This window comes from Haliotis cracherodii, unplaced genomic scaffold, assembly GCF_022045235.1.
Source record: "Haliotis cracherodii isolate W230 unplaced genomic scaffold, xgHalCrac1.p SCAF_18, whole genome shotgun sequence".
NCBI classification, from domain to species: Eukaryota; Metazoa; Mollusca; class Gastropoda; order Lepetellida; family Haliotidae; genus Haliotis; species Haliotis cracherodii.
This window is the reverse complement of record NW_027266273.1, coordinates 12666960-12693398: the sequence shown is the minus strand read 5'-3', so window position 1 is coordinate 12693398 and position 26439 is coordinate 12666960. Positions and strand designations below refer to the sequence as shown.

General features: G+C 40.6%; 1 protein-coding gene and 1 pseudogene across 1 annotated transcript; one reads left to right on the top strand and one right to left on the bottom strand.

Moving 5' to 3' along the window:
• Window positions 1-2009: 2009 nt before the first annotated feature.
• On the top strand, window positions 2010-2694 carry LOC139465614 (uncharacterized; annotated as a pseudogene).
• Window positions 2695-23620: 20926 nt separating this feature from the next.
• Window positions 23621-24617, bottom strand: LOC139465271 (multimerin-2-like). The gene is made up of 2 exons (XM_071246948.1): window positions 24332-24617; window positions 23621-24006 (listed from the first exon to the last, which is right to left on the bottom strand). The coding sequence occupies exons 1-2, from the start codon at window positions 24615-24617 to the stop codon at window positions 23621-23623; spliced, it is 672 nt and encodes a 223-aa protein (XP_071103049.1).
• Window positions 24618-26439: the final 1822 nt, after the last annotated feature.

The following is a 26439-nucleotide window of genomic DNA, read 5'->3' as shown; positions in this document are numbered from 1 at the left end:
ACGTTAAGAAGTGTAGTCAGATGTACACACGGCGACAAAACGAAACAAGGTAACAATTCAAACATATTTCGTCCAAATTCAACTATTTTAATTTGGGGAGAAGGTTTCAAGCCGCAGAGGTCTACAAGCACAGATATGGCTACTGATCCCGCTTGGCTCGGCCTCGTGCCCTCGCAAAATTGTTTCGAAATTTATATCTCCAAAGTTGCCAAAACTTATAAAATGCCTTAGCTACGTCACAGTAAGACACTGATTTTCAGTATGTTAGACTGTTTTTTTGATAATGATAGCAATTATCCCTGTTGTTTATCCAGATTCCCGATGGTTAATTCTGACTCGATCGCCGAATGACGAGGGCGACGCCATGTTTGTTTATAAACAGTGAAAGTAGTCCTACTTGACCTTTGATATTTGCATCTCTATCCACATATGACCCCAACGGATATCGTTTTTATCCGTTGGCTTTATCCTGTCGAGAAACCTACCCATTATATGATAAATAGAGGTTATCACGCGAGTGTGTTTGGGGATGATAAATATCCTGCATTAGGAATAAACATTGTATTTAGCGAGCCTTGGCGAGCTAAATACATAGTGTTTATTCCTAATACAGGATATTTACCATCCCCAAACACACAAGCGTGATAACCTCTTTATCATATAATGTCATTCTATAATTCTGTGCTTTAAAATCGCTTTCCCTCTCTCACAAACATTACCGAAACATTGCGAGTTTTCCTGGAATGCGCGCATTAATATTTATTACGTCACAGGGTAAGTGATGTGTCAGTCGGACTGACAGTAGCCAATATAGTTCCAACTGAGATATATTTCTTATACAGTGGCGAAGCAACTTATACGCAAAACAACAGTTGTTTTTAATTGCCTTTCGCGGCAATCCATCGGTCTGTCCGCTAGAGTAACTGCCCTTTGTCAAAGGGAAGCTACTCTAACCCTAGTCTATGAGACGTCACGGCCACGGTCAGACGTTGTTGACAGTCGGTCTGTCCTTTCATCACGTTAAGAAGTGCAGTCAGATGTACACACAGCGACAAATCGAAACAAGGTAACAGTTCAAACATATTTCGGCCGAATCCGACCATTTTGATTTGTGGAGAAGGTTTCAAGCCACAGAGGTCTACTAGCAGAGATATGGCTAAAGCTATGGCGCTTGGCTAGGCCTCGTGCCCTCGCAAAATTGTTTCGAAATTTATATCTTATAAAATGCCTTAGCTACGTCACAGTTAGACACTGATTTTCAGTGTATTAGAGTGTTCGTTTGATAATGATAGAAATTATCCCTGTTGTTTATCCAGATTCATGATGGTTAATTCTGACTCGATCGCCGAATGACGAGGGCGACGCCATGTTTGTTTATAAACAGTGAAAGTAGTCCTACTTGACCTTTTATATTTGCATCTCTATCCGCATGTGACCCCAACGGATATCGTTTTTATCCGTTGGCTTTATCCTGCCGAGAAACCTACCCATTATATGATAAAGGATAAAGCACGACTCCGAGGTTATGCTTGGGGATGTAAAACCCGAGGCGACAGGGGAGAGGAAATGTAAGACCGAGGGCGAAGCCCCGAGGTCTTACATTTCCGATCGCCGAGTGTTTTATCTAGCTTAGAAACCGCGGGGAAACTCGATTTTTTTGCAATAAAATGCCAAAATTTGCTTTATATTGTCCTGAAAAATTCGAGTGTATGAGAACAACGTTTTGATTCGCTGTACTGACGTAAGTTATAGAAAGTTGATCAGATCATGCATGTGCCGATTATCACGCACTGCATGTGCAGATTGCTCGTACTTGGGAGAGGTTTTACAATTGTCATGTCACGTGACTAGGACGTAACCAAACATATCCTAGCTGACCGGATAATCACGCACTGCACGTGCAGATTCCCGGAACTTGTGAGAGGTTTTACAATTGTTATGTCACGTGACCAGCTTCTTTTTAAACGTGCGCATTCCCACAGTAACCACAAACTTTTACCGTGAACACGATGAGCGACGAGGACATCTTTCTAACCCATGCTCAGAAAATGGACGCTTTCTACTACTCACCATTAGCGAAACCCAAGGCAGACAGATGGTTCAGCAATTTCCCGATAGGACACAACACGCTTCAATGCATAATCAAGCGACTGTGTCGGAATGCAGGAATCGAGGGAAAGCGAACAAATCACTCTCTCAGGGCAACATCCGCCACCAGACTATACACAGAGCCAACGTTGATGGGAAACTTATTTGTAAAGCAACATTTTACGGATTGAAGTTTTAAAAATATTTTTACTTCCACATTGGTGGCAAAGATAACATATAAATTATTTGTGGGCTTTTTTGGAGTAGTGTTATCCTTTGAAAGGTACAATTGATAGCGTATATGTTTCAGGCCATCGAAGCGAAACTGTGCGCACTTATAAACGGACATCCGAAGATCAGAAACTGCTGGTGTCGGACATCATCTATGGTGGGGGAAAGCAGAAGAAGTCTGTTACTGCTACTGCCACGAGACCATCTCCAGATGATGCTACTGCGCCGCCGTCAGTTGCTACTGCTACTGCTATTCCGTCATCTGCAGCACCGCCACCAGCCGTTTCCAGTGAAATTGTCTCTGATCACGACTTGCGAGAGAAAACCAAAAAAGACGCTTCGCGGAACATTTGTGTGACATTCAACTTCAGCTGAACTGTAAATGGCATGGTTTAGGGCATCTCAGAATAAATGTTGAAACATGTGTGTGTTGATTTATTTTAAAGAACTAATCCGCTACCCCACGCCTGGTTTGCGCCATGGGTCAGGTTAATAAATCTGTTGGTAAAACCTCAAGTGAGGGACAGGTCAATAAATCTCTTGGTAAAACCTCTCCAGTGACGGACAGGTCAATAAACAACCTGAACAACTCTACCAGAAAGGGACAAGTTTATAAATCTTCAGTATGGACCTCCCTCTGATCAGCAAGTATACTTGTTGGATAATCATTAGTGAGCGGTACATGCAGACTGGTGGTCATTCCACGATAGCAATGCACCCACGAAACAATAGACATAATTTACCCTAGGTTTCTAATAATTGGATAAAAACATCATCTTAAACTTCTTTACAAATCAAATGGTTGTTAATTAAGTAAACCCCTGTGCAGAATAAGGGTAAAACCATATTACCAGACACTTGAATACAATCAGTTTTATTGGTATCTTTCACGTTTTCTCAATATAGTCTTATATATAGTCTTAACTACCACTTATTTTGTTGTCTAACCTTCTAACGATATAAGGTCGTAAAACAATGAAAATTAACGGGGAGAATTCCACTTTACCATAAGAACTGTTATCTGTTTACTGTGAAGAGGTCAATGTAAATGTAATATAACAACTAATCTCTCGTTTGATTAAGGACCTATAAAATACAGACAAGTATAATATCACAACTACACCAACTACACCAACTACACCAACTACATGTTTTCATCGACGGTGTTAACGACGAAATATTAAACAAAAACCTAATTGTTTCTCTTCATCCCTTCAGAAAATCATCTTCACCTGAAGCTGCTTATGTCCTGTTTGAGCTATCCATTATTTATGGTAAGGCAATTTGAACATCATACTATTTCTATGCAGTATGTAACTTTATGTGAATAGTAGTATATGCATATCCGATTGATAAGAACCAGAGTAAGAGATTAAATACTAAATGGCAACTTCCAAATGTTCATGTTCAATGTTCAGTTTTCCCCTTATACACATACCGGTTGTGTATATTGTGTGAATATGGCAATTTCGAAAGTTGATAGTGGTAGCTGAACATACTTGATTGCCTATAAGAAATCGTAAGTTGGTTAATATAGTCTCAGATAAGACTCATGACAGGTAACTATTCTCAGCACTTACCTGTACAGAATTATTAGAGTTCCTCTCTGTTGATATTTCGCCTTCACCCTCATCTACAATTAGAAAAGATCTCTGTACAGTTAATGTATATTTTCCCAATCTTTGGATACATCGAGGTCTGATGTGGCTCAGGATATTGACAAGTACAGAGTGCAAAAGTGCATGCATTTCAAACGGACTCCAGAAGATTGATAACACCAACACTTGCTAACTCTTTCGCTTACACTGATAACCAAGACGTAGTACTCTAATATTTGTGTATTTGATCCTTAATGCCTTTTTCACTCTCTTGACTTTCTTGTGTCTGTCACAAAACTCATTAAGACATTCTGATATATTTGAAGGAAACAGTAGTTAAGCCCTCTCCTCTAAATGAGAAAGTTGCATGTTACAATTTGCAGAAAGGGAATCGATGTTTTAAACCTATACTACTCAGTGTTTGCAAAGGATCACAACTTTTAAAAGGTAATACGTCAAATCTTGTGCTTCTGATGAATTAACCAAAGCCTATATGTGAAAACACGGAATTGCATCGGACATCATTTTATTCAAATTTGAAAATGTCCATCCACATGTCCACTATGAAATTTGACCACCACCAGAATCAGCGTATCCCATTGAAGTGTTTACTGATCACAATCCACCGACGTTTCTTCATAAGGTGGGTCACGATATGGCTGAAATACTGCCGATGTGACTGTACATCTTGACTCACTCACACATAAGGTGGATAGATTCAAAGATTGATGAGTTGGAGTTTATCCTTGTTGGAGTTTAATTTTGATATCAAACATATCACATTTCAATAGAATTGGTGATGTACTTTCAAGGGTCTGCTGATTGGATTGAAGGGGTAAGTATTATCACTGATCGTCAGTGGTCCATTCGTTTAATTTTCACCACTGTTTCGCCTTTAACGCCAGGGATGGGATCTGTTTCCTTGGTCAGTGGAGTCTGGTTAATATCAAGCGATGAGGCTACATGTTTATTTCGCAGTGAAAATATAAGTTTATTCCTAATGATTGCTGGTTGCAAACATGCCGTTAACTGTTGTAGCTAGGTTTTGTTTAGCGGCTACCCCACGGCAGCTTAATTTGTGACATACCTCCCATCAGTTCTTGTTGACAAACTTGACCTTATTGTTAAGAAGATTCGTGAGGTGACAGTATCTAGAGGCTGGCTGTACGTTTGAAGAGAGAGACCAGGGCTATTCGAACGAACAGATTTAGTACTGGATTAACCTTCGCGTTGCAATTTTTGAATCAACCAGTTTTACTGAATGTCAACCAGTACCTACATTAGTTGTCTGGGGGGGGGGGGGGGCGGTCGGGTAGCCTTGTGGTTAAAGCGTTCGCTCGTCACGCCGAAGACCCGGGTTCCATTCCCGACATGGGTACAATGTGTGAAGCCCATTTCTGGTGTCCTCCGCTGCGATATTGCTGGAATATTGCTAAAAGCGGCGTAAAACCATACTCACTCACTCACTCAGTCAGTTGTCTAGGGACAAGCGACCATAAAATCCTACATGTCGGAAATTATATGTCTAGTGCTGGGGTACCTATATTCAGCTGATCTTCTTGCATAAGATGTGTTGATGACTGGCTGTGTCCACTAAGGCTGCCATATTGTTTGCTTACAGTGGATTTCAGTTCTGCCATTTTGATATATATGATAGCAGCGTGTACTGAAAAACAAAGAAAGTGATATCAAACCCTTTTCATAACTAAGTCATATTCCAGTAATGTTTCCTCAATATATGGGCTTCAGTGTCTGGTATTCACATTTGTCATTGCACCGGGTACCTTGTGTTTCTTTTATGAATACCAGATTATGGACAACTGTTATAATATCGTCTACTTAGAAGACATGACAATATTAACATTCAACACCCATTAATATGTAAGACAACTGTTACGGTTCTGTATCAAGTGCCTCATAATTTCTTATTATCAAATGTCCATTTTGTGTCACAACCTGACAAGTGAAAAGGGTCCACGTTCAACAGAGGACATATCACCAATAACATAATTAGGCCCTTTTTTAATTGAATGAAAGACATTCCAGCACTGTTTACATTTGATCTTTTTTCTATTTTATTCTAGAAAACAATAAGTTTTTAAAGACGTTTCGATGTAGTAATAACTGAGGCTACCTAGGAAGGTGTTACATAGAACAACAGAAGCATCCCCATTCCAACCTTTATTGACTTTATCATCTCACCAATATTTACACATAGTTATCTTGATCCCCAATGTTGCCTTATATGCAGTACTACTTACTCCTAAGCCTCCAGCTTATAGTCTATAGTCTATCTCTAGTTTAATGTCATCATTAAACCATTCGTCTAGTTTCTTCATGCTTCTAGTTTCTTTAATAACAATATTTTTAGCACTTGAATTTTATTGATGTCACGTAAATGGGATACGATGACATGCATCAACCAAGTCAGCGAGCCTGACCACCTGATCCCGTTAGTCGCGTCTTACGACAAGCATGGGCTGCTGAAGACCTGGAATCAACCCGGAATCTTCAAAGGAGGGTGCCTTTATCAGTAATTATTATTGAAGAATAAATAACGTGCAGAGTGAAACTGATTCCTTCTGTTACTTTAATATCAACATTTCCTCTTACGTTTAGCAAATTAACCATGCATCTATCATCCAACAGTTACTGAGTAACTATGTACATAACAGTGCTCATTGTTATAGATATAAAGAAATAACTCTACCCACATTATTCTGTCGCTCATGTGTACTATAGTGCTATATATCATCACAAGTGGTAACTGATTGATTTATTGCTCACAACATTCTGATACTCATGCCCTTCAAACAGTTGTACAATATATATGTTGTATATGTGCTTATAACGAACTACGGTTATAACGAACAGAAATTAGTGGCCCATCGAATTCGTTTTAACCGTAGTTTAGTATATATGTATATATATTACACTTCACCTAGAAACAGGGTTGATAGGTAGATACATATTAGTTAGCAGTCGCTGAACCATGAAGTTTTTTGTTTGTGTGTTTGTTGTTTAATGCCGCACTCGGCAAATATATCAGCTGTATGACGGCGGTCTGTATATAATCGAGTCTGGACCAGGCAATCCAGTGATTGATATCATGAGCATCGATCCGCGCGATTGGGATCGATGACATGCATCAACCAAGTCAGCGAGCCTGGCCACCCGATCCTGTTAGTCGCCACTTACGACAAGCATAGTCGCCTTTTACGGCAAGCATGGGTTCCTGAAGACCTATTCTACCTCGGAGAGAAAGCTACAGCTAAACAGTAAGGAGAAAGCTGCAACATAAGATGAGAAAGCTACACGATAAGGAGAATGTGCAACACACGGAGAGAAAGGTGCAACATAAGGACACAAAGCTACAACATAAGAGAAAGCTACGCGATGAGGAGAGAAAGCTATAAGATACGGAGAAAGCTACAACCAAAGGAGTGAAGAGCTATAACACATGGAGGGAAAGCGACAGCATAGGGAGAAAAGGTACTTGTATAACATAAAGAGAGAAAGCTTCAATATATGGACAGCTACAAAATAAGAAGAAAGCTAAAAAAAGAGAAAGCTGCAGCATAACACGATAAGGAGAAAGCTCCAACAAAAGGAATAAAAGCTATAACATAGTGAGAGAAAGCTGCATAATTAGGTTAGAAAGCTACAATATAAGGAAAGCTTCAAAATATGGAGAAAAGCTGCAACATAAGAAGGAAAAGTTACAGCATACGGAGGGAAAGCTACAACATAAGGAGAGAAAGCTACAACATAAGGAGAGAAATCAAAGCTACAACGTACGAAGAGAGTGAGTGAGTGAGTTTGGGCTAACGCCGCTTTTAACAGTATTACAGTTATATCGGGTCGTGTCAGCTTAATGTGGGAGGAAAGCCCGAAGTGATGCAGGTAAAGCCCAGGAGCACGGGTATGGTGCTGACAAACCTAGAAACATAATCGGGGAGAACCGGTATTGGAACCCACAATCATAGGTTTCTGGCGTGCCCCAGGGACGCAACTCTGCACAGCGAATCGAGGCGCCTTAGACGAAGTTTGAACACGGGGCCTGAACTAGGTCATAGTTGATTCTATTGGAATGTAGGGGGGTCTGAAACATAATCGGGTCTACATATATAAATAAAGGGATCACATTCGAGATAGCAAACAGCCGAAAACACAGATAGACTTAACATTTCTTCCTACGTTCCACGGATAAGTGAGTATGCTTGTTATTTGTATTGAATCTGGCAGTAACAGAAGATGAAGTGATTTATCAGAGGTGTACACGAACAAGAGGATGAAATTACTCCAAGTTTCCCGGACTTTTTGAACGAATGCAACATGAGTATAATATATATTGGAAATATAGCTGCAATTTTATTTGTTCTGTTTTTATGTTTGGATTTGAGGTAAAGCATAAAATGCTTACTAATATGATATTGGCTGCAAATAAGGTCATATCTTGACGGAAAGAGGTGTCCAAAGAACTTTTATGTGCTTTAAACTTGACTTATAGCCTTCGTAGATATTATCTATTTTTTCCATGCTAGCAAGTCCACCTACCTCACACAAATCCGCCTCGCACTTGATACCGTTGATAGAGTTTGGCTGGGCGGCTGATGATGTTTGAGTGGTTGTTCTTTAATTTATACTTTATACCAACGCATTGCGCATGCCTACTGATACGTCACGCGACAGTTGTCACATGGAGAGAGGCCATAGTTCAAATAGAAATTAACAATAGATAGGTTTTGATCATCAATGATTGAACAGTATGGAAACTGCGAGCATGTACCATTATTAAAACAATGCTTTAATTACCACTGAAGAATACTTTAGACACAGTAAGAAAGTTTGCCTTGAGGAGTCTGATGCTAACATTTTGTTATAAAGAAAACAAACAGTACACACGTAATACATAACATACCAACAGAAGAAATCGTTACTCTGCTTCTAATGAAAGACTGCAAACAATGGACGTAGCACAGTGGATTATATGCTTCCACCTCAGCTCTGTTCTAGCAAGTCATAGATTTCAGGTTACTGAGTCAGGGCGAATCTGATCATTTCCCTTTTATTTGTGAATTGAAAATCACTGATTGAGGATATTAATGCTGAAATTTATAAGGATATTGATAACGCCCATCTTTTAATAAAATTTCGAGCGGGCAGCAGCTTCAATGAGCAGACGACATGGGTCACGTGACTCTATACCCGCCAGACAGCCCGCGTGGTGGAACATGCAGTGTGAGACAGTCAAGCGTGAGAAGTATCGGGCCCTTGACAAATGTAGATTGACTGACACTTAACTTGATTTGCAAATTTATAAACAAAAGAAGCGAATATTTAAATCAGAGTGTCATGATAGGAATCAGAGATAAAGGTTTATAGTATTCGTGACAACCCTGATGAACGGTGTAAATCTATTAAATCATTTAAAAAGACCAACTCGTCTTCCACAGGTAGCAAAGTCAGTGGCACTGAATGGCTTAATTACTTTAAACTGTTACTGAATACAGGTCAAACCACCTCGATTATAATAGATAAAGTTCATCAACATTTATTCGAGCATGATTCACATTGTAACAATTGCTGTGAATGACTACCTGATCAACTTAATAGAGACATAACCCTTCAGGAAGTTACAGAGACAATCCGTTATCTTAAATGTCATAAAGTTGCGGGATACGATGGAATTCCATCGGAATTACTTCAACATTCTTCATTTCAAATATCTCCGATACTTATGAATTTGTTTGATGAAATAATGAAAACTGGGAATTCCCCGATTGATTGGTGCAAGGCAATCATATGCCATCTTCTTTAAAAAGGCACTTTATCTGATTAAAAAAACTACAGAGGAATCTCTCTATCGCCAGTGATTTGAAAGGTTTTCACCAATATATCAAACCATAGACTCCAAATTGGTCTCATGAAAATAATGTTATTTATGAAAATCAACCTGGATTCAGGAAAGGTAATTCGGCGGTGGACAACATGTTTTCTCTTTATGGGATGATTAGAAAATACCTCTTTAAATCAACAGGTGGCAGATTATATGTTTTCTTCATAGACTTCTCAAAAGCCTTTGAATGCGTAAATCACACTTTTCTTTGGCATCAACTTATTAGCTATGGGATGCATGGAAATATTTTTACTGTTTTAAGAAATATTTATTCAAAACTACAGACTTGTGTACGGACAGATCAAGGTCTCACAGCCTTTTTTCATTGCTGGGTTGGTACTCGCCAAGGATGTATGGTCAGCACGCTGTTATTTTCATTTTACATCAACGAATTGGTCACCGAGATGACTACTTCAAACTGAAGAGGCATTTTCATATCTGAAGATTATCCTAACATATGTTCACTTCTCTATGCTGATGATTTCGCTAACTCTGCAGATTCCGCAGGCAAACTCCAAGAACAAATAAATTGCGTAAGCAACTTTTGTGAAAAATTGGGTATGAACTTAAATGTACAAAAATCGAAGATTGTTGTATTCGGAAATGGTGAATATCTACGGCAGTATGACAAATGGTATTACAGGGCTCTCAGAACGAAACCGCTTCCTTTTATTAATATCTTGGTCTTTATTTTACACCTAAACTTGTTCGGACGTGATCGAAACAGGTGCTGGCAAAGCAGGCGGAGAAAGTATGCTTACTCATAGACAGATTGCATTCCATGTGTGGTGGCTTACCAATTACGACTGCACTAAGGATTTTCGATAGCATGGTTCTGCCATCCTAACATACGGCTCCGAACTATGGGGATACGAAGTCGTGGATCAAATTGAGAGAGTTCAGACTAAGTATATAGAAAGAATTCTCTATCTGCCTCTGAGTGCTTGTGATGATACTGTTCTTGGAGAGAGTGGTCGATCTCTATTAATTCTCACCTATGTAACAAAATGTGTAAAATATTGGGCTAAACTAGTCACCATGAATAATGGCCGACTTCCGAAGCAAGTGTATCTAATGCTGTATGGATTGGATTGTGCAAACAGAACTTCCTGGGCAACTAAAATAAAACATTATTCCAGTTTGGCTTTGACTACGCCTGGATTATGCAAGATGTTGGAAATGTTTATCTTTTTATGTCTCAGTTTAGGCAACGTGTATCCGATTACAACACCCAACGATGGCATTTATGAATATCATCAAATCCAAAGCTAATGGTATATCAACCTACAAATCAGTTTTACAGACCGAAGTGTATCTTGAACTATCTTCCGCAAGTCGACTCAACACCATTGAAACAAGCGCTGTCAAGATGTAGATGTGACTGTCATCAGTTGATGATCGAAATGAGCAGACGCAATGGCATCGATCCAGAATGTCGCTTGTGTAGATATATCGATTAAATATCATCCTAGTGGAAAATGAATAGCATTTTGCATTTGTATGCCCTGCTCTTAATGATTTAAGATATCGATACTTTGATCCTAAATACTTTGTAAATCCGTCACTTGAATCCTTTGTTCGTCTGATGTCATCTATTCACAAACCTACTATTGTACAGCTATCGAAATTTATATTGGATGCAATGAAATTGTATAAGTCACTTTATCAGTAATTGTATTCCTGTAATGTTATGTTCTATGGGCCTGTGGCCTCTAACTTGAATTAAAGATGTTGACATACTCAATGGAAGTCAATATATATTAACTTATCCTGAGATTTAAATAATGCATCTTTCAACACATATTCATGAAGACATCTTTACGACTTTAAGGTCGAAAGGCCCGTGAAGATCCGGGGTAGAATAAGTCTTCAGAACCCACGATTGCCGTAAAAGGTGACTTTGCTTGTCTTATACCCCCATCACTTCGAACCGGTTCTCATTACGTTCGTGAAAATGTTGTCGAACGGGCTCCAACTGTGTATGAATGTAGTGGACGTAGTAGTAACTATTGACAGTCTTTTTACGAACTTCATGGACGGGCTCGGACGGGGAGGGTGCTCTAGAACTTTGAGTCTCCTCAAAAAGATTTCCCGTCAATCACGTTCTGCAATTAGTCGGATTGACAACGTACTTAAAACAAGAAAGACGTTTTACGAACGAAATTGACGTACTTCGAACGGAATTGCCGTAATTCGAACCTACTAGGTACGTGTTACGGCGTGGTGCAGTACGTGTGCACACCGACCAGGTTGACTTCTCTTTGGAGGCATGATGTATACAGCTTGGAGCCCTGAACTTGAATGAAGACTACAACGCGCTCGGTATCCATAGGAGTCGGGCCAGGACGGGCCAGGACGCGAATTCACACGCACTTGGGACGAGACGAGGACGTACTGCGAACGAGTTGGTCGGGTTAAGAATCAGTTATAGCTTGGACGTAATGCGAACGAGGTAGAACGAGAATAAACTGGTTGAGAACGGGTTGAGATCGGCTACGGACGTGCTCGAACTGCTTCGAAACGTTGTCGGGATAAGGTGAACGGGCACTTTTACACGATCTCAACTGGATACAAACGGACTGCAGACCGGCTAATAAGATAAGAACGAGATAGACGTACTGAGGACTGCCTTTGAACGAACTAGCATCGTATTTTACGCCAAACTACGCATTCTACCGTGATCTGAGCCCGTTCTAGTATTTTGTATAGAACGGGGTAGACCTACTTTTGTGTGATGGTAGCATAAAGAGGCGACCAATGGGATCGGACGGTCAGGCTTGCTGACATGGTCATCGATCTCAATTGTGTGGATTTATGCTCATGATGTCAATCACTGGATTGTCAGACTCGATTATTTACAAATAGCTGAAATATTGCTGAGTGCGGCGTTAAACAATAAACAAACAACCAGGAAGAAGTAAACTGTGTGTTTTATCTTGATACTACGGTGACGTGATGGCATATCTGATTCAGATATGAAGCCTTGTCCTCACATTGTATTCTGATATCGAAGTCAGTAGGTTAAATCATATATTGTGCTGAGTCGTTCATATCACATATTTCTAATATATTCTGATAACCTGAAAACATGGGTTACATAAACACTCCATGTCTAGACTAATGCTCAGTCTCCGAAAACTGAAATAATTTTGATATACTGGGACAGTATGCTGTTCATACATGCTCATACTTTATATTGTTATCGGGTGTTTTTCACATTGAAACGTAGCGGTGAACACGGAACTAAATTCCGAAATCATAAAATGACCAAACAAGAAGATGCAGTTTAAAGTGTAAAGGGCAATACAATGAGTCAAATAATAAAATGCCCCAGAATGTCAGTGCACTCGCAAATCTCAGAATGTTGTTATTGATGAATGACTTGACAAAAGCCCGTCTCCGTTCTTGAATCCAGAACAGTGCTGGTAGCTGGCAGGAATTCATGCACTTGGCAAGTAAATTTCAAACAAGTCTTGTCGAAAAGGCCTCAAATAGCCCCCTTGTTGCTTGTAAATAAGAACAGGCAACCTTTTAGAGGGGAGGTGAAATTGTGTTTAACGTCGCGTCGCACTCATATAGCGACGAGCATGCACCTGTGTGTGTGTGTGTGTGTGTGTGTGTGTGTGTGTGTGTGTGTGTGTGTGTGTGTGTGTGTGTGTGTGTGTGTGTGTGTGTGTGTGTGTGTCGGCCTGTACTAATCCGGACTAATGTCGATTTTGAATTTTATAGTGCTAGCCCACTGAGACACAATGCCTCAATGAATACCCAACTCAGATACAGTGTACCCTGAGCCGACCAGTCATTGTATAAGCCCGTGAATGCCGAGCGCCAGGCAGAGTAACAACAAGTACCATTGTTTTAACATCATTTGATATGAAGCGGCCGAGGAATGAACCCTCTACCAAAAGACCACGTGGGCGGTCCCAACCATTTAGAAAAAACCACTGTTATCCTTTTCAATTCATTTATGATGACACACCAATTGAGTCAAGATGGAAAATATTCATTTCAGAGGGTCTGAAACTCTGTGTTGAAATTTTAAACTAATGACTGCTGTTTATATAGGTGAGCTACAGTGTCGTGGAACACTTTTTCATTGAATGATATTTTGATGTAATCTGATTTGTGATGAAATATGTATTGAGTAAATAAACTCTATCTAGTCACAATCGGGTGTCAGTAAAGAGACTGGTTATTTTCTGGCGTTGACGTTTTATATTTGAGACCTTATATTATTATTATATAACGCCAATCATCCAATGTCTGTGGACTTCACAAAGATACACAAGCAGTGTTTATTGAGATATCTTGCTAAAAGCAAATTGGTCAAATGTTTCCCATGAGAAAGTCACCATTATCCACTGGGGTCTACAATACCCACTAATGAGGCCTGGCATCAATTTGAGTTAAAGCTGCACTCGGCAATATAGGTCGAGTTTGGACCAGAGTGTGATAGTTAGTATGAACAATGATCCTCCTCGTCTGGATACAATGATACTACTACTACTACTACTACTACTACTACTACTACTACTACTACTACTGATCTGTGACGATCTTCAGAAACCCATTCTTGCCGTGAAAGGCGACTATGCTTGTCGTAACAGGCGATGAACGGGATCGAGTGGCCAGGCTCGCTAACTGGTTGATGCATGTCATCGTATCCCAATTGCGTGGATCAATGCTCATGATGTCAACCACTGGATTGTCTGGTCCGCCTTCATATAGCTTGAAAATCGCTGAGTGAGGCGTTTAACAACAAACAAACAACAATGATACACAATCCTTCACGTCACCCAGCCTTTTCATCTATTAAGTCGTTACGAGGTAATGAGGCCGATATGAAATCACGTTAGACATACGCAGCAATGTTGAAGGTACACGTATGTACGTCTGAATATAGTTTTAGCCTGAGATGCTAAGCCATTTAATAAAGTTGGCACCGACATAACTCTTTGTTACTACCAGTGTAGTCTGTTTTACAGACCTTGATACAAATATATATCAAATACAACCTATGCAAGTCTATAATGTTTGGCAAGTCTAGATCACTGCAGTATCTGAAAATGAAGAGAGTCACTGGGCTCCCTTTTATTATATTTTTATTAAGATAACTTAACAACTGTTTTTTTTCTGTATGATATGTTCATTTCAGAGACAAGATGTTAGTCTCCTACCAGTGTTTCGAAGAACAACGCTATCATGCCTTTTCTCAGAACTCGGGGAGAAAACAATGATAGCGATGACTGAAATGTGATTGGTTAACCCAAATCTGATAACTCACACTTCAAACGGTAAATATATGTTTCGAAGAACAACGCTATCATGCCTTTTCTCAGAACTCGGGGATATAACAATGATAGTAATGACTGAGACGTGTTTGGTTCACCCAAATCTGATAACTCACACTCCAAACGGTAAATATATGTTTCGAAGAACAACGCTATCATGCCTTTTCTCAGAACTCGGGGATATTACAATGATAGTAATGACTGAGACGTGTTTGGTTAACCCAAATCTGATAAGTCACACTTCAAACGGTAAATATATGATAACACATGTATAAGTGTTTTGTGGCCTTAAAAATGAGAACTTGAAAAACACCTAGTATGTCATAACAAAGATAAATGTACCAAGTATATTCAGGTCCTCAAGGATCAGGTCATTTCGATCTCGGTCATCTGATATGGGAATTAGCTGAACCTCTCGAAATGGCTTGGAAGAGACTCGTGAAGATCCGGGGTAGACTAGGTCTTCAGCAACCCATGCTTGCCGTGAAAGGCGACTAGGCTTGTCTTAAGGGGCGACTAATTGGATCGGGTGGTCAGGCTCGCTGACTTGGTTGATGTATGTCATCGTATACCAGTTGCGTGAAGCGATGCTCATGCTATCAATCCAGTCTGGTCCCGTCTCGGTTATTTCCAGACCGCCGTCATATGGCTGAAATATTGCTGAGTGTGGCGTTAAACAACAAACAAAAAACAAACAACATGGGCTGCACTTCCTTATCAGAACACTTTTCAGTTTCAGCAGCTATAACGATACAATTTGGTGGATGTATTATAAACAAAATAAAAGTTTCAATAAACGGGTTGATGTCTCCCTCAGAATGTTTTTTTTTTTAATTTTGTCCAATGGTCATTCCTAAGCAAATTACATGTTTATGATTGTGTAATTAATGGTAAAAGGTAAATTCCATTTACCTTCAATGTCTTGAACCTCAATGTCTGAGAAAATGTGTCATCGTCTCATTCACTAAATATTTAATCCAAATCTCTGATTTGGAAGTCGGGGAAATTTCCATCTGGTCCTCCCTGTTGATTTTTAAACGTTCCATACATGAACATATACATACACGGTGATGAGACCCAGAAATTAAAAATTTATGGATGTTATGCTCAGCCCACAAACCTTTTTTAACCAATAAGGCAACATACCTACTTTTATGTTACTGATACACCTCGCCTTAAATCATTAGTCAATAATAACAACAACGACTGTAGTTCATAACGTGGTATCTTTACTAAATCCTCAACCTCACTTACTGGCATAACCATGACAAGATTAAACATATGTTCATGGCATCACAGTCAAGAAATACATATATAAATACCGTAACTAAGGATACATGATCATACATTCTACATTGTGTGAGATGGAACAAACTGGTTGTTTAAAAGGGGCATAAATCTTGTAGCCCTTCTTGCATACCTCTAATAATTTGGTAACCACATAACATTACTTTTCGAAATAAACCATCAATGACAATGATGCTGGCATCTGTGTGGAAGCTCGACGGTAAAGAAGGAGGGTGCCACAAAGTTGTTTCACAGACTTTTTGTCCATTTCGTCCACAGGACTTTCTTCCCATGTAGTTAGGGTAACAACGCCGTAGTTAACATGCCTCGAACATCACTCAGTGTACAGAGTAACACCTGTTTTCATGAAATCAATATTGAGAATCCACACGTCGCCGCTCGCTCGTCACCATGGGCACAATGTGTGGAGCCCATTCCTGGTGTCCCCCGCTGTGATATTGCTGGAACATTGTTAAAAGCGGCGCAAAAAAGCATACTCACTCACTCGAGTGCGGCCGTGTCCCAGGATACGGCCTAAGCATGAATGAATGAATGAATGAATGAATTAAAAGAGAAAATCATTTACCTGAAAACATTAACTGAACAGATTATAATTGCATTACTACGTTCATATGTATGTACTTCTGACAGTGATTTGCAATTTAACACATAATGTTGTTCATGACTTGTGATGCGCCATATAACAACCCTGTGTGACATGACGAAAAACCTGACGAAAAACTGACCTGCTGATAAGTGATGGATAACATTCAGACATGCAGGCAACTACATGGAGATATACACATTCCATTCAAATGTTAAGTGTGTGAGCATGAGTGTACACGAAGTGTATACTATACAGTACAGGATCATTTAAAAGGGCGATACATGGGTTTCATTTCAGTATATTATTTCTCTGGGGTCATATTTGAAACAAACATTTTTTAACAGATTTTAAATCTTGATAATTTCAGGTTGCCATGAGACGAATAAAGATTTGAACTGAAGCCCTAACTACAAATATATTTGGTATGTATTGCTTTCGAATGTCTTTTAAAGATGGACATATAAAGGTGAAATGGTACAGGTACTGTGTTGGTTACAATATGTACACAATCTTTCAGATTTGGGTATTTTGTGGTGTCTCTCAGTATTAATAATAAGCCTTGAATATTCGACTTGAGCACGAGTAAAATCGGCAGCAAATGTAGAGAAGCCCCAATCTGTTAAATACTTTTCTGCTTATCGAGATTAAATACATTCCGTATACCTTACGGAGAAACCTCTTCGATGGCATAACAAGTAGTTTTAGCTAGTATTTAATGCATTTTACAAAACTGTTTATAAATAATGGGTACTGTCTACATTCCCCCCAGAGGCATTTCATTAGGAGTGAGACCTGCATCACTTCAGGCTTTCCTCCCACATTAAGCTGACACGCCGCGATATGACTGGAACACTGTTAAAAGCGGCGTTAAACCCAACTCACTCACTCACTCACTCATTGGGAGTGTTAATTTCTGTACCAAGATAATATTTACATGCTAGATATTTGCCCCTTTCTACTACCTCCCATACTTTGCATCCGTAAAGAAGGATGGGTTTAATTTTTTTATCAGTTATTTTGAAAAATGTACAACATATTTCACATTGTTTAACAGTTCCACCTTTACGAAAAGCAATTATTTTCGTTTTCGATAGGTTGACGTCTAACTTCACTATTGAACCATAGTCGTCTAGAATATTCAGATGCTCTTGTAGTCCACTTACTCGATCGGAAATAAAAATCACATCAGCACATATCAACAGAAACATGTCATGTACATCGGGGAATAATTGCACTCCTCTTAGACATGTATCAAGACTTCCCGAATAAAACGTGGAAATAAAATTGGGCTTAATACACAACCCTGATTTAGTCCCATGAAGCAATCGAAACATAAGAAAGAGTCGATTGTACGATTCCAACTATATCACGAGCATGTGTTTATGAAGACGGTGCCTCACGGAAGCAAATTCCATGACGCGCGAAACATCAGAAAAAGAAATTCAGACCCTCTTGATGCTGACAAGTCTATTAATATGAACATTCTGTAAACTTTAGGTTGTGTTTGAGTCATATTAAGGCTAGATGGGGTGCTGATGACGTAGATGCCGTTTGAGGCCACGCGGTTGGATTCTTTCGAGAAGTCGAGCATTCATTTGGGTATCCCTTCACTTTCATTATTTATTTGAAACTTAGATCATGGCATCAGTTTTAGTGGAATGGGCACAATCTAAAGGTACTTAGCGTTCGATGATTCTGTCCCTTTTAGACACTGTGGAATTCCCTTCGAACTGATAACGAATGAAAACGTAAACACGCGACATCAGGAAACAAACGCTCTTCAGCTTCGTAGTGTTCATTTAGTCAGGTCACCCACAGTGTTTAATATTTCTAGTTCAGGTGGGTAAATCAGTGGAAGGGAATTGGATATTTGATGGTTATTGAACGATATCCAGTGCCGTAGCCAGCTGGGGGGCAGGGAGGGCAGCATCTCCCCGAGGCAAGTGAGTTAACTGCCTATAAAAGTCCAGTAGGAAACTCACGTTGGGGTCAAGTGATACTTGTACAAATATTTGCGCCCCCCGCATGTATGGTGTGTCATATAGTATAATACTCTCTTTTACAGCTGTCAGTATTTTATTCATGTGAACTAACAAACTGTTATCATATGTCATTAGCATGGTGTGAGTGCATGTGAAGATCCGGGAAGTTTGATGGTATCAGTAACATTAATTCTACACTGCTCCTATAGTTACCCCCCTTGCCTTATGTTCAAGTTATCGTAATCGTAATAAATATCGTATTACTAACACCGATTCTACACCTCTCCGATTGTCACGTTTAAAGGGAATCGATATGTGACGTGCATGTGATCCGTTCATGTGCATGGTTTAATGTTTTAAGTAACGAATTCTTTACAATTATTTGCGTTACTGATTCAATGGTATTTACGTCGCATTGCTACAGCTATATCAGGGCGGCCTGAACATTATAGAGAATCAGGTGGTACTTTTGTTTGAGACGAGTTCGATTTAACGCCTACAGCTGCATGCAGTCTCAATTATGACCCACGCTAACGTCATCTTACAACTCAATAAAGCCAGACCACACACAACACGTGTAATGTCATTGCCCGCACGGAACCTCAGTGGACAGGTCCTCCTGTGACCTAAATAAGACTGACAGAACACGTATGGGACGAGTAGACGACAGTGTCATCCTGAACCAGACACTCAAGGACATGCATATGGTCTACACGCCGAGTAAATCAATGAAACAAGCAGAAATATAGAAATTAAATATCTCAGAATACAAGAATGCTCCACTTAAACACTGGGTAGATGCCTACAATGTAAAATAGTTATGAATACATTTCAGGGTCAGATACGGAAACACACACACGAACTGACATGAACTTATCCCCAATATTAAATTTGTTTGTTTGTTGTTTAACGCCGCACTCAGCAATATTCCAGCTATATGACGACGGTCAATCCAGTGATTGATATCATGAGCATCGATCCACACAATTGGGATCAATGACATGTATCAACAAAGTCAGCGAACCTGACCACCCGATCCCGTTAGTCGCCTTTTACGACAAGCATAGTCGCCTTTTACGGCAATAATGGGTTGCTGAAGACCTATTCTACCCCGGAATCTCCCCAATATTAAAGGCTGGTAGTTACAAAGCACCTCTCTGAATTATCTCGATACCGCACGAAATGTTTCATTTAGCATTTTTGATCAATATTCAAATTCATTTTTAATGAGTCTATAGCAACTTTCCCAGTCACAGATGGCGTACGAATGTGGTGTGCATCCTGGTTAGGACACTGACAGTCCACACCTCAACAACACGCATATCCCATCCATGATATTGAGAGATAAATATCACTAACGCTATCAGTACACCTCCACACCTTCAAACACGCATATCCCATCCATGACATTGAGAGATAAATATCACTAACGCTACCAGTACACCTCCACACCTTTACAATACGCATATCCCACACCTGGAACAGAGTGGTGTATATTATTAACAGTGCTTGTACCTCCACACTTTTACATCACCCATATTCCACACTTAGTATTGTGAGATTTTGTTTCTTTTTGTGTAATACCTCAATCAGAAGTATTCCATTTACATGACGGCTGCTTGTAAATAATCGAGCCTGGACCAGACAATCGAGTGATCGATTTTGCGAGCGTTGCGAGCGATTATTGCACTTATATAGCGACATGCATGCACGTGCGTGGGTGTGGTGCTGTTTGTACTATTCCGAATTAATGTCAATGTTATAGTGTACCCCCACCGAGATACTATGCCGCGAATAAACATGGATACCCAGTACACTCCTCATATAAGGAAAAGCACAGGTAGTATGTAGTTCATTGAAAATGACTACACCAAAAATCCGGTATATAAATTGGATATATGTTATTGGAAAATGTTGGTGGCCTGATATGCCTCAAAACGATATGCCTCGATATGTCGATTTGCAATGTCTTAAACGGTATTTGTTTTCACACTTGTTAAAAAATGTCATGGAGGAAAACAGTAAAGCAAAATGCACGTTATCGCATTCGTAACTCGTGGTAGTGGCTATAAGAAGGCAAGCACGAGATCTGATTTGGTTGTGGTTCAGGGAAATTTGACAGCAAATCGCTACATGAAACAAATTCTTCAACCTCACTTTCTTCCAATCATTGACCGCCAGAGGGAGCTGTTTCAACAGGACAACGCTCCACCGCACACAGCTCGTGTCACGGTTGACTACCTCATAATGCCAACATCAACTTCTTGTCCTGGCCGTCGAGATCTCCAGATGTCAACCCAATCGAACATCTCTGGGATGAACTCGATCGGCGTGTACGTCAAGGTCAGAACACGCCGCAGACACTCCCTCAACTGGCCAACACGTTACAAGCAGAATGGTGCAGAATTCTGCAGGACAGAATACGTACACTTATCCAGTCAGTGCCAAGGAGATGCAGAGTCTTGATTGCTGCCCGGGGCGGTCACACTGAGTTAAGCGCAACCTTGTGGCCTTGTGTGACATGACAATGAACAGTTTTCAGAGCCTCTGTACAACAACAACATGTGACTATTGAGCTCCAAAATTTCATATTTGTATCAATGATATTATAATTAAATAGATCGACTTTATTAGGTACAATAAATTTAATAAAAATCTACCTGTGCGTTTCTTCTTTTGAAGAGTGTATACTGACTCCAAGCCTGCCAGGCCTTTGAATGTCTTTTGGTATGACTGTGGCTGCCAGTAAGCTCGGAGTCAGTATACTGTGTCTGCGTGGGTTATTCATACTAAACTGCGGCATATGGTATCTAATTGGGTTAGCACTATACACCCGGCATCGGTCCCGACTAGGACACAGTGGAGCCAAGAGGAGACAAGTTAGCGTAAGGAGCGTAGTTAATTACCACAGTACTGGTTGTTGTTTGGCGTGTTCGACGACGTAACTCGTAACTGGGTGAAATGGGGTTTAACGCGCGCGCGCACGTGTGTGTGCGTGTGTGTGTGTGTGTGTGTGTGTGTGGCTGCTTGAACTAGTCTGGACTAATGCCAGTTTTATAGTACTAGCCAACACTAGCCCACTGAGATACCATGCTGCAGTTTAGCATGAATACCCGACTCTGACACAGTACACTCCGAGCCGACGAGTCCTTGCTTTTTCCCCTTTATGTCGAGCGCTATCAGGGTAACAACAGGCACCATCTTTTAACATGACGCGGGGATCGAACCCGGACCTTTCGACCTTCAGCTCTCCGGGTGGACGCTCTACCACTAGACCACGGAGGCTGTCCTTGAGCCTGAGAAATTGCAGGACTTCTTGTGGGCCTTTCAACAAGAATGGAAAAGCGTTTGACTCTGTTTGATTCAATAAGTCGGCAGTGTCAGGATTCCATTTGTGGTCATACACCTTATTGAAGTTGGTTGGTTGGTAGGTTTGTTGTTTTACGCCACACTCAACAATATTCCGGCTGTATGACGACAATCTGTAAATAGTCGAGTCTGGACTGGACAATCCAGTGATTGATATCATGAGCATCGATCCACGCAATTGGGATCGATGACATGCTTCAACCAAGTCAGCAAGCCTGATCCCGTCAGTCGCCTCCTACCACAAGCATAGTCGGCTGTTGCGACAAGCATGGGCTGCTGAAGACCTATTCTAACCCGTATCTTCACGGGTCCCTTATTGAAGCGTTGTGTCCTTGACCGTTTTGTAATGTTCTGCAAACCTTTTATATATCTTTGTAACCAAATGAGCAGCTCTTTATATAAAAATATCGTTGAATTCAGCTTTGCTGGTCTTCTTTTATAATAAGTGTATAACTAGAAACTGAAAGGATTCGTTCGCCAAAGGGATATTTCTCTCCGCAGCTAAGTATTATACGACATGGACATTCGTGCCAACTTTAATAAGCATGTTCATTGTAGCAATGTTTATTAAACAGTGCATGGTTATGAAATGGTTGCACCAAGTGTTACTGTGCTGTCTTTGTGTAATAGCATAACTGCGTTGTGCAAGGTCGTTCTTGGCGTCGTATTGCTAAGAGGGCCCCTATTGTCTAGATGTATTATTCAACTTAAACGTTTTATTTTAGCATGCTTCAGTGACACAGTGACACTCTTTTGTCAAAACATCCATGTAGAAGGTCATCGGAAACGACAGTAATACACGTGTAAAGAGAACTATGATTATCATAATTAAATTGAGGCATTATCTCAATTTAACAGGAGGCAGTAAACACAACGTCGTGTGTGTTTGGGTTTGAAATCGGACTATAAATTATAGAGTAAAAAACAAGCGTTTATATTTCTTCCCATCAATGATAATTCCGATTATTGATCTAATATATAGAGTTTGACATTACATATGAGCAATGGTCGACGCCGCAAACACTATCGACTAAGTCACAGAGTCTGACCAACCGATTAAGTAGCCTCCTTCGAAAAGCGTTGGTTGCTGGTGTCCAATTCTGACCCTGAATCCCAACAGGGCCATAACGTCACGACAAAAAACTAGAAATGTCCCCAGACAGTGGAGCCAAGAGCTTGGAGATGCCTATTCAATAACGCTGTTTCATTCAAGGATAGAAAGATATTTTCAGATTGACATTTTATTAAGCTGTAAGTAGGATACGATACTACACGCTATGCTCATGGATCAAGGCTCCCCCATATGTAGAATGTCGAACGTGCCAGATTTCCGAAGCGTATTTGAAGCTCTGAAACCAAACCTTTTCTCCTCTCTTCACCTCTGTGGCATACGTAAGACTGGCAGTATCGGAGGCGAACGCGACCGCTATCTCTGTACCCTCCTTGTACAGAGCCACGTGGATGCTAGCCTTAGGGTCGATGCTCGCCCAGAACAGGTAGGTGCCGGACACGGGGGCTTCAAATACACCAGTAGGAGCGTGGTACCCGCCGCCATTGTTTAGAGTAACTGTGTCAAACTTGAAGATTTGACTTGCTTGGATGGTGTGCCCTGCTTTTTCATTTGATACTTCAAACGCAACGTTGGACCTATTACCTGTAATGTCAATGTGATTAGTATTAGTAGAGTACCATTACAACACTTAACAGTACCTAACATGATAACACGTTCATGTATTGCATCGGGGGGGACACGGGTGGCCCAGTCGTCTAAGGCACCGCGATTCGCTGTGCAGAAACCTATGATTGTGGGTTCAAATCCCTGTTCGCCATGATTATGTTTCTTGTTATCTAACTCACTCACTGACCCTTCCAGATCTAATGTCAAATATACACGCACATATATACCCCCCCCCCCCCCCCCCCCCCCCCACGCACACACACACACATACACTTTGCAGGAATGTAAAAGATTCACTTACTGTACACATTGGCTTCCTGCACGGCAGATCTTGTTTCCATGACGGTGGCGTTGACGGCCTGTATCTGACGTCTAGTTCTTGTACTTTCAGACTTCAACGTACTAACTTTGGACTTAAGGGTCTCCACTTCAGATGCTTTAGCCAGGCTAGCGAACATCTGTTCCAGCAGCAGGATGTGGGTATGGACACTCTCCAAGTCCACAGTCCCATCTGGTTTCTTCATCGGTGCAATCAGAGCAGAGGCCGAAGCCATCAGTGCTGCCACAACATATACCTGTACTGCCATGGTGCCCGCAGTGCAAATGATGGAGTGACGCGGGGTTCATTGATATCCTGAATATAGCCAAAGGTGTTACTTGGTCGACGTCACAACATCTGTTTCAGTGCCATGTGACACTTCCGTAACTTATACGATAGAGTGGGTATTTATCGACCAGCCTTGTTCAGAGAAAAACATGAATGAGATTCAGAGGTGTTTGTTTGTTTGTTTGTTGTGTTACACCGCACTCAGCAATATATTCCAGCTAAATGACGGCGGTCTGTAAGTAATCCAATCTGGACCAGACAATGAAGTGATTGACATCATGAGCATCGATCCACGCAATTGGGTTACGATGACATGCATCAACCAAGTCAGCGAGCCTGACCACCCGATCCCTTTAGTCGCTCCTTGAGATAAGCATCGTCGCCTTTTACGGCAAGCATGTGTTGCTGAAGACCACACAACCCCGGATCTCCACGCGCTCGGACGCTGAAGTCTGAGAGTACAACAACTAATAATCTGTGAAATTCCTGGCACATTTAGCTGACATGTTGTTCACGTGGCAAAACACTCTTACTCTGTGTCATGTCTATTTACTATCAGCATAAACAATAGGATTAGAAAAGGTTATGTCCGATAGAGCTGACTAAGAGTCAACTTTGGACCTTTTATGTTCTTTAATTCTGGTTTTGAGAGGCCGTTCGGTGAATGGTTGGAGGCATAGTGACTTTAGATACTGTTGGAAAGACAATCAACCCGAGTTGCATGTTATACAATTTGGTTACATTGTGTGAAGACATAAAGACGTTGCAACACTTTTGATACAATGTATACGTTTTTGTAACCGCGACGTCAGCACAGTGCGGCACTGAGCGGTTTGCAGGCTGACTGACGTCCAGGCACCATGAGGGTTAACGGCTCGTGTGAGTATGTAAATGGATCTCCGATCTTGTTTGATCGTTTGTTGTATAGCGCCACACTCGCTAATGTTACAGCTGTATGACGGCGGTCTGTAAAAAATCGATCTACGCAATTGGGACACGATGACATGCATCAACGAAGTCAGTTTGCCTGACCACTTGATCCCGTTCGTCGCCTCTCACGATAAGCATGGGTTGCGGAAGATCCGGATCTTCACGGGGTTTACCCGCTTTAAGTAAAATTCCTGACAAATCGTCAGGAATGGATTTCCCAGATATTACCGATGTTCGGATGACCAGCAAGTACCTAAACATAGTACTGCCCTACCACCTTTAGATAGATACACAGACTGTCTTTATTTCCTCCAGTATTGTAGATACATGATATAAGACAGATACATGACTATACATGTAAACTAAACAATACATGTTATCTGTCATAGTGAAGGGGGTATGAACAAATGCTGCCACTTGTTAACATCATCAGAGAGTCGTAACGTAGTTTCGCCCCATATATCAGACTCGAGGACTTCCATGCAATCAGGCAGTCCGCTGGGGGGAAAGACATGATAACATCATTATCATTCGACCAAAGGTCAAGGCAATTCAAAAAATCAATATCAAAAATATTTTCTATCATTTCATTCTTTCTTGCATATTTATAGTATACATAACAACGTGTATGACTGTGTTGTGGGTTACAGTTCCGCAATGGCATTCTAGCGACTAGATTGTAATTATTTCGTTCTCATCGTCTAATGTCTGACTATAAATATCTTCTTGCTCTACACGCCGTGGTGTAGCTGCGGCAATAGATAATGTCTAATCACCCAATCACTCTTAAGATTCAAACGTAACTCATGGTACTTACATTTTCTTTAAAGGATCCAGAGCTCCAGATAAGCTTTTGGTGTTGTGGGTATTTT

Excerpts from the sequence above, each read along its gene's own strand:
- LOC139465271 (XM_071246948.1), bottom strand. The coding sequence starts at position 24,617 with ATGGCAGTACAGGTATATGTTGTGGCAGCACTGATGGCTTCGGCCTCT. Across the intron at positions 24,007-24,331 it reads GCAGGAAGCCAATGTGTACA|GTAATAGGTCCAACGTTGCG; the intron begins GTAAGTGAATCT and ends TTGACATTACAG.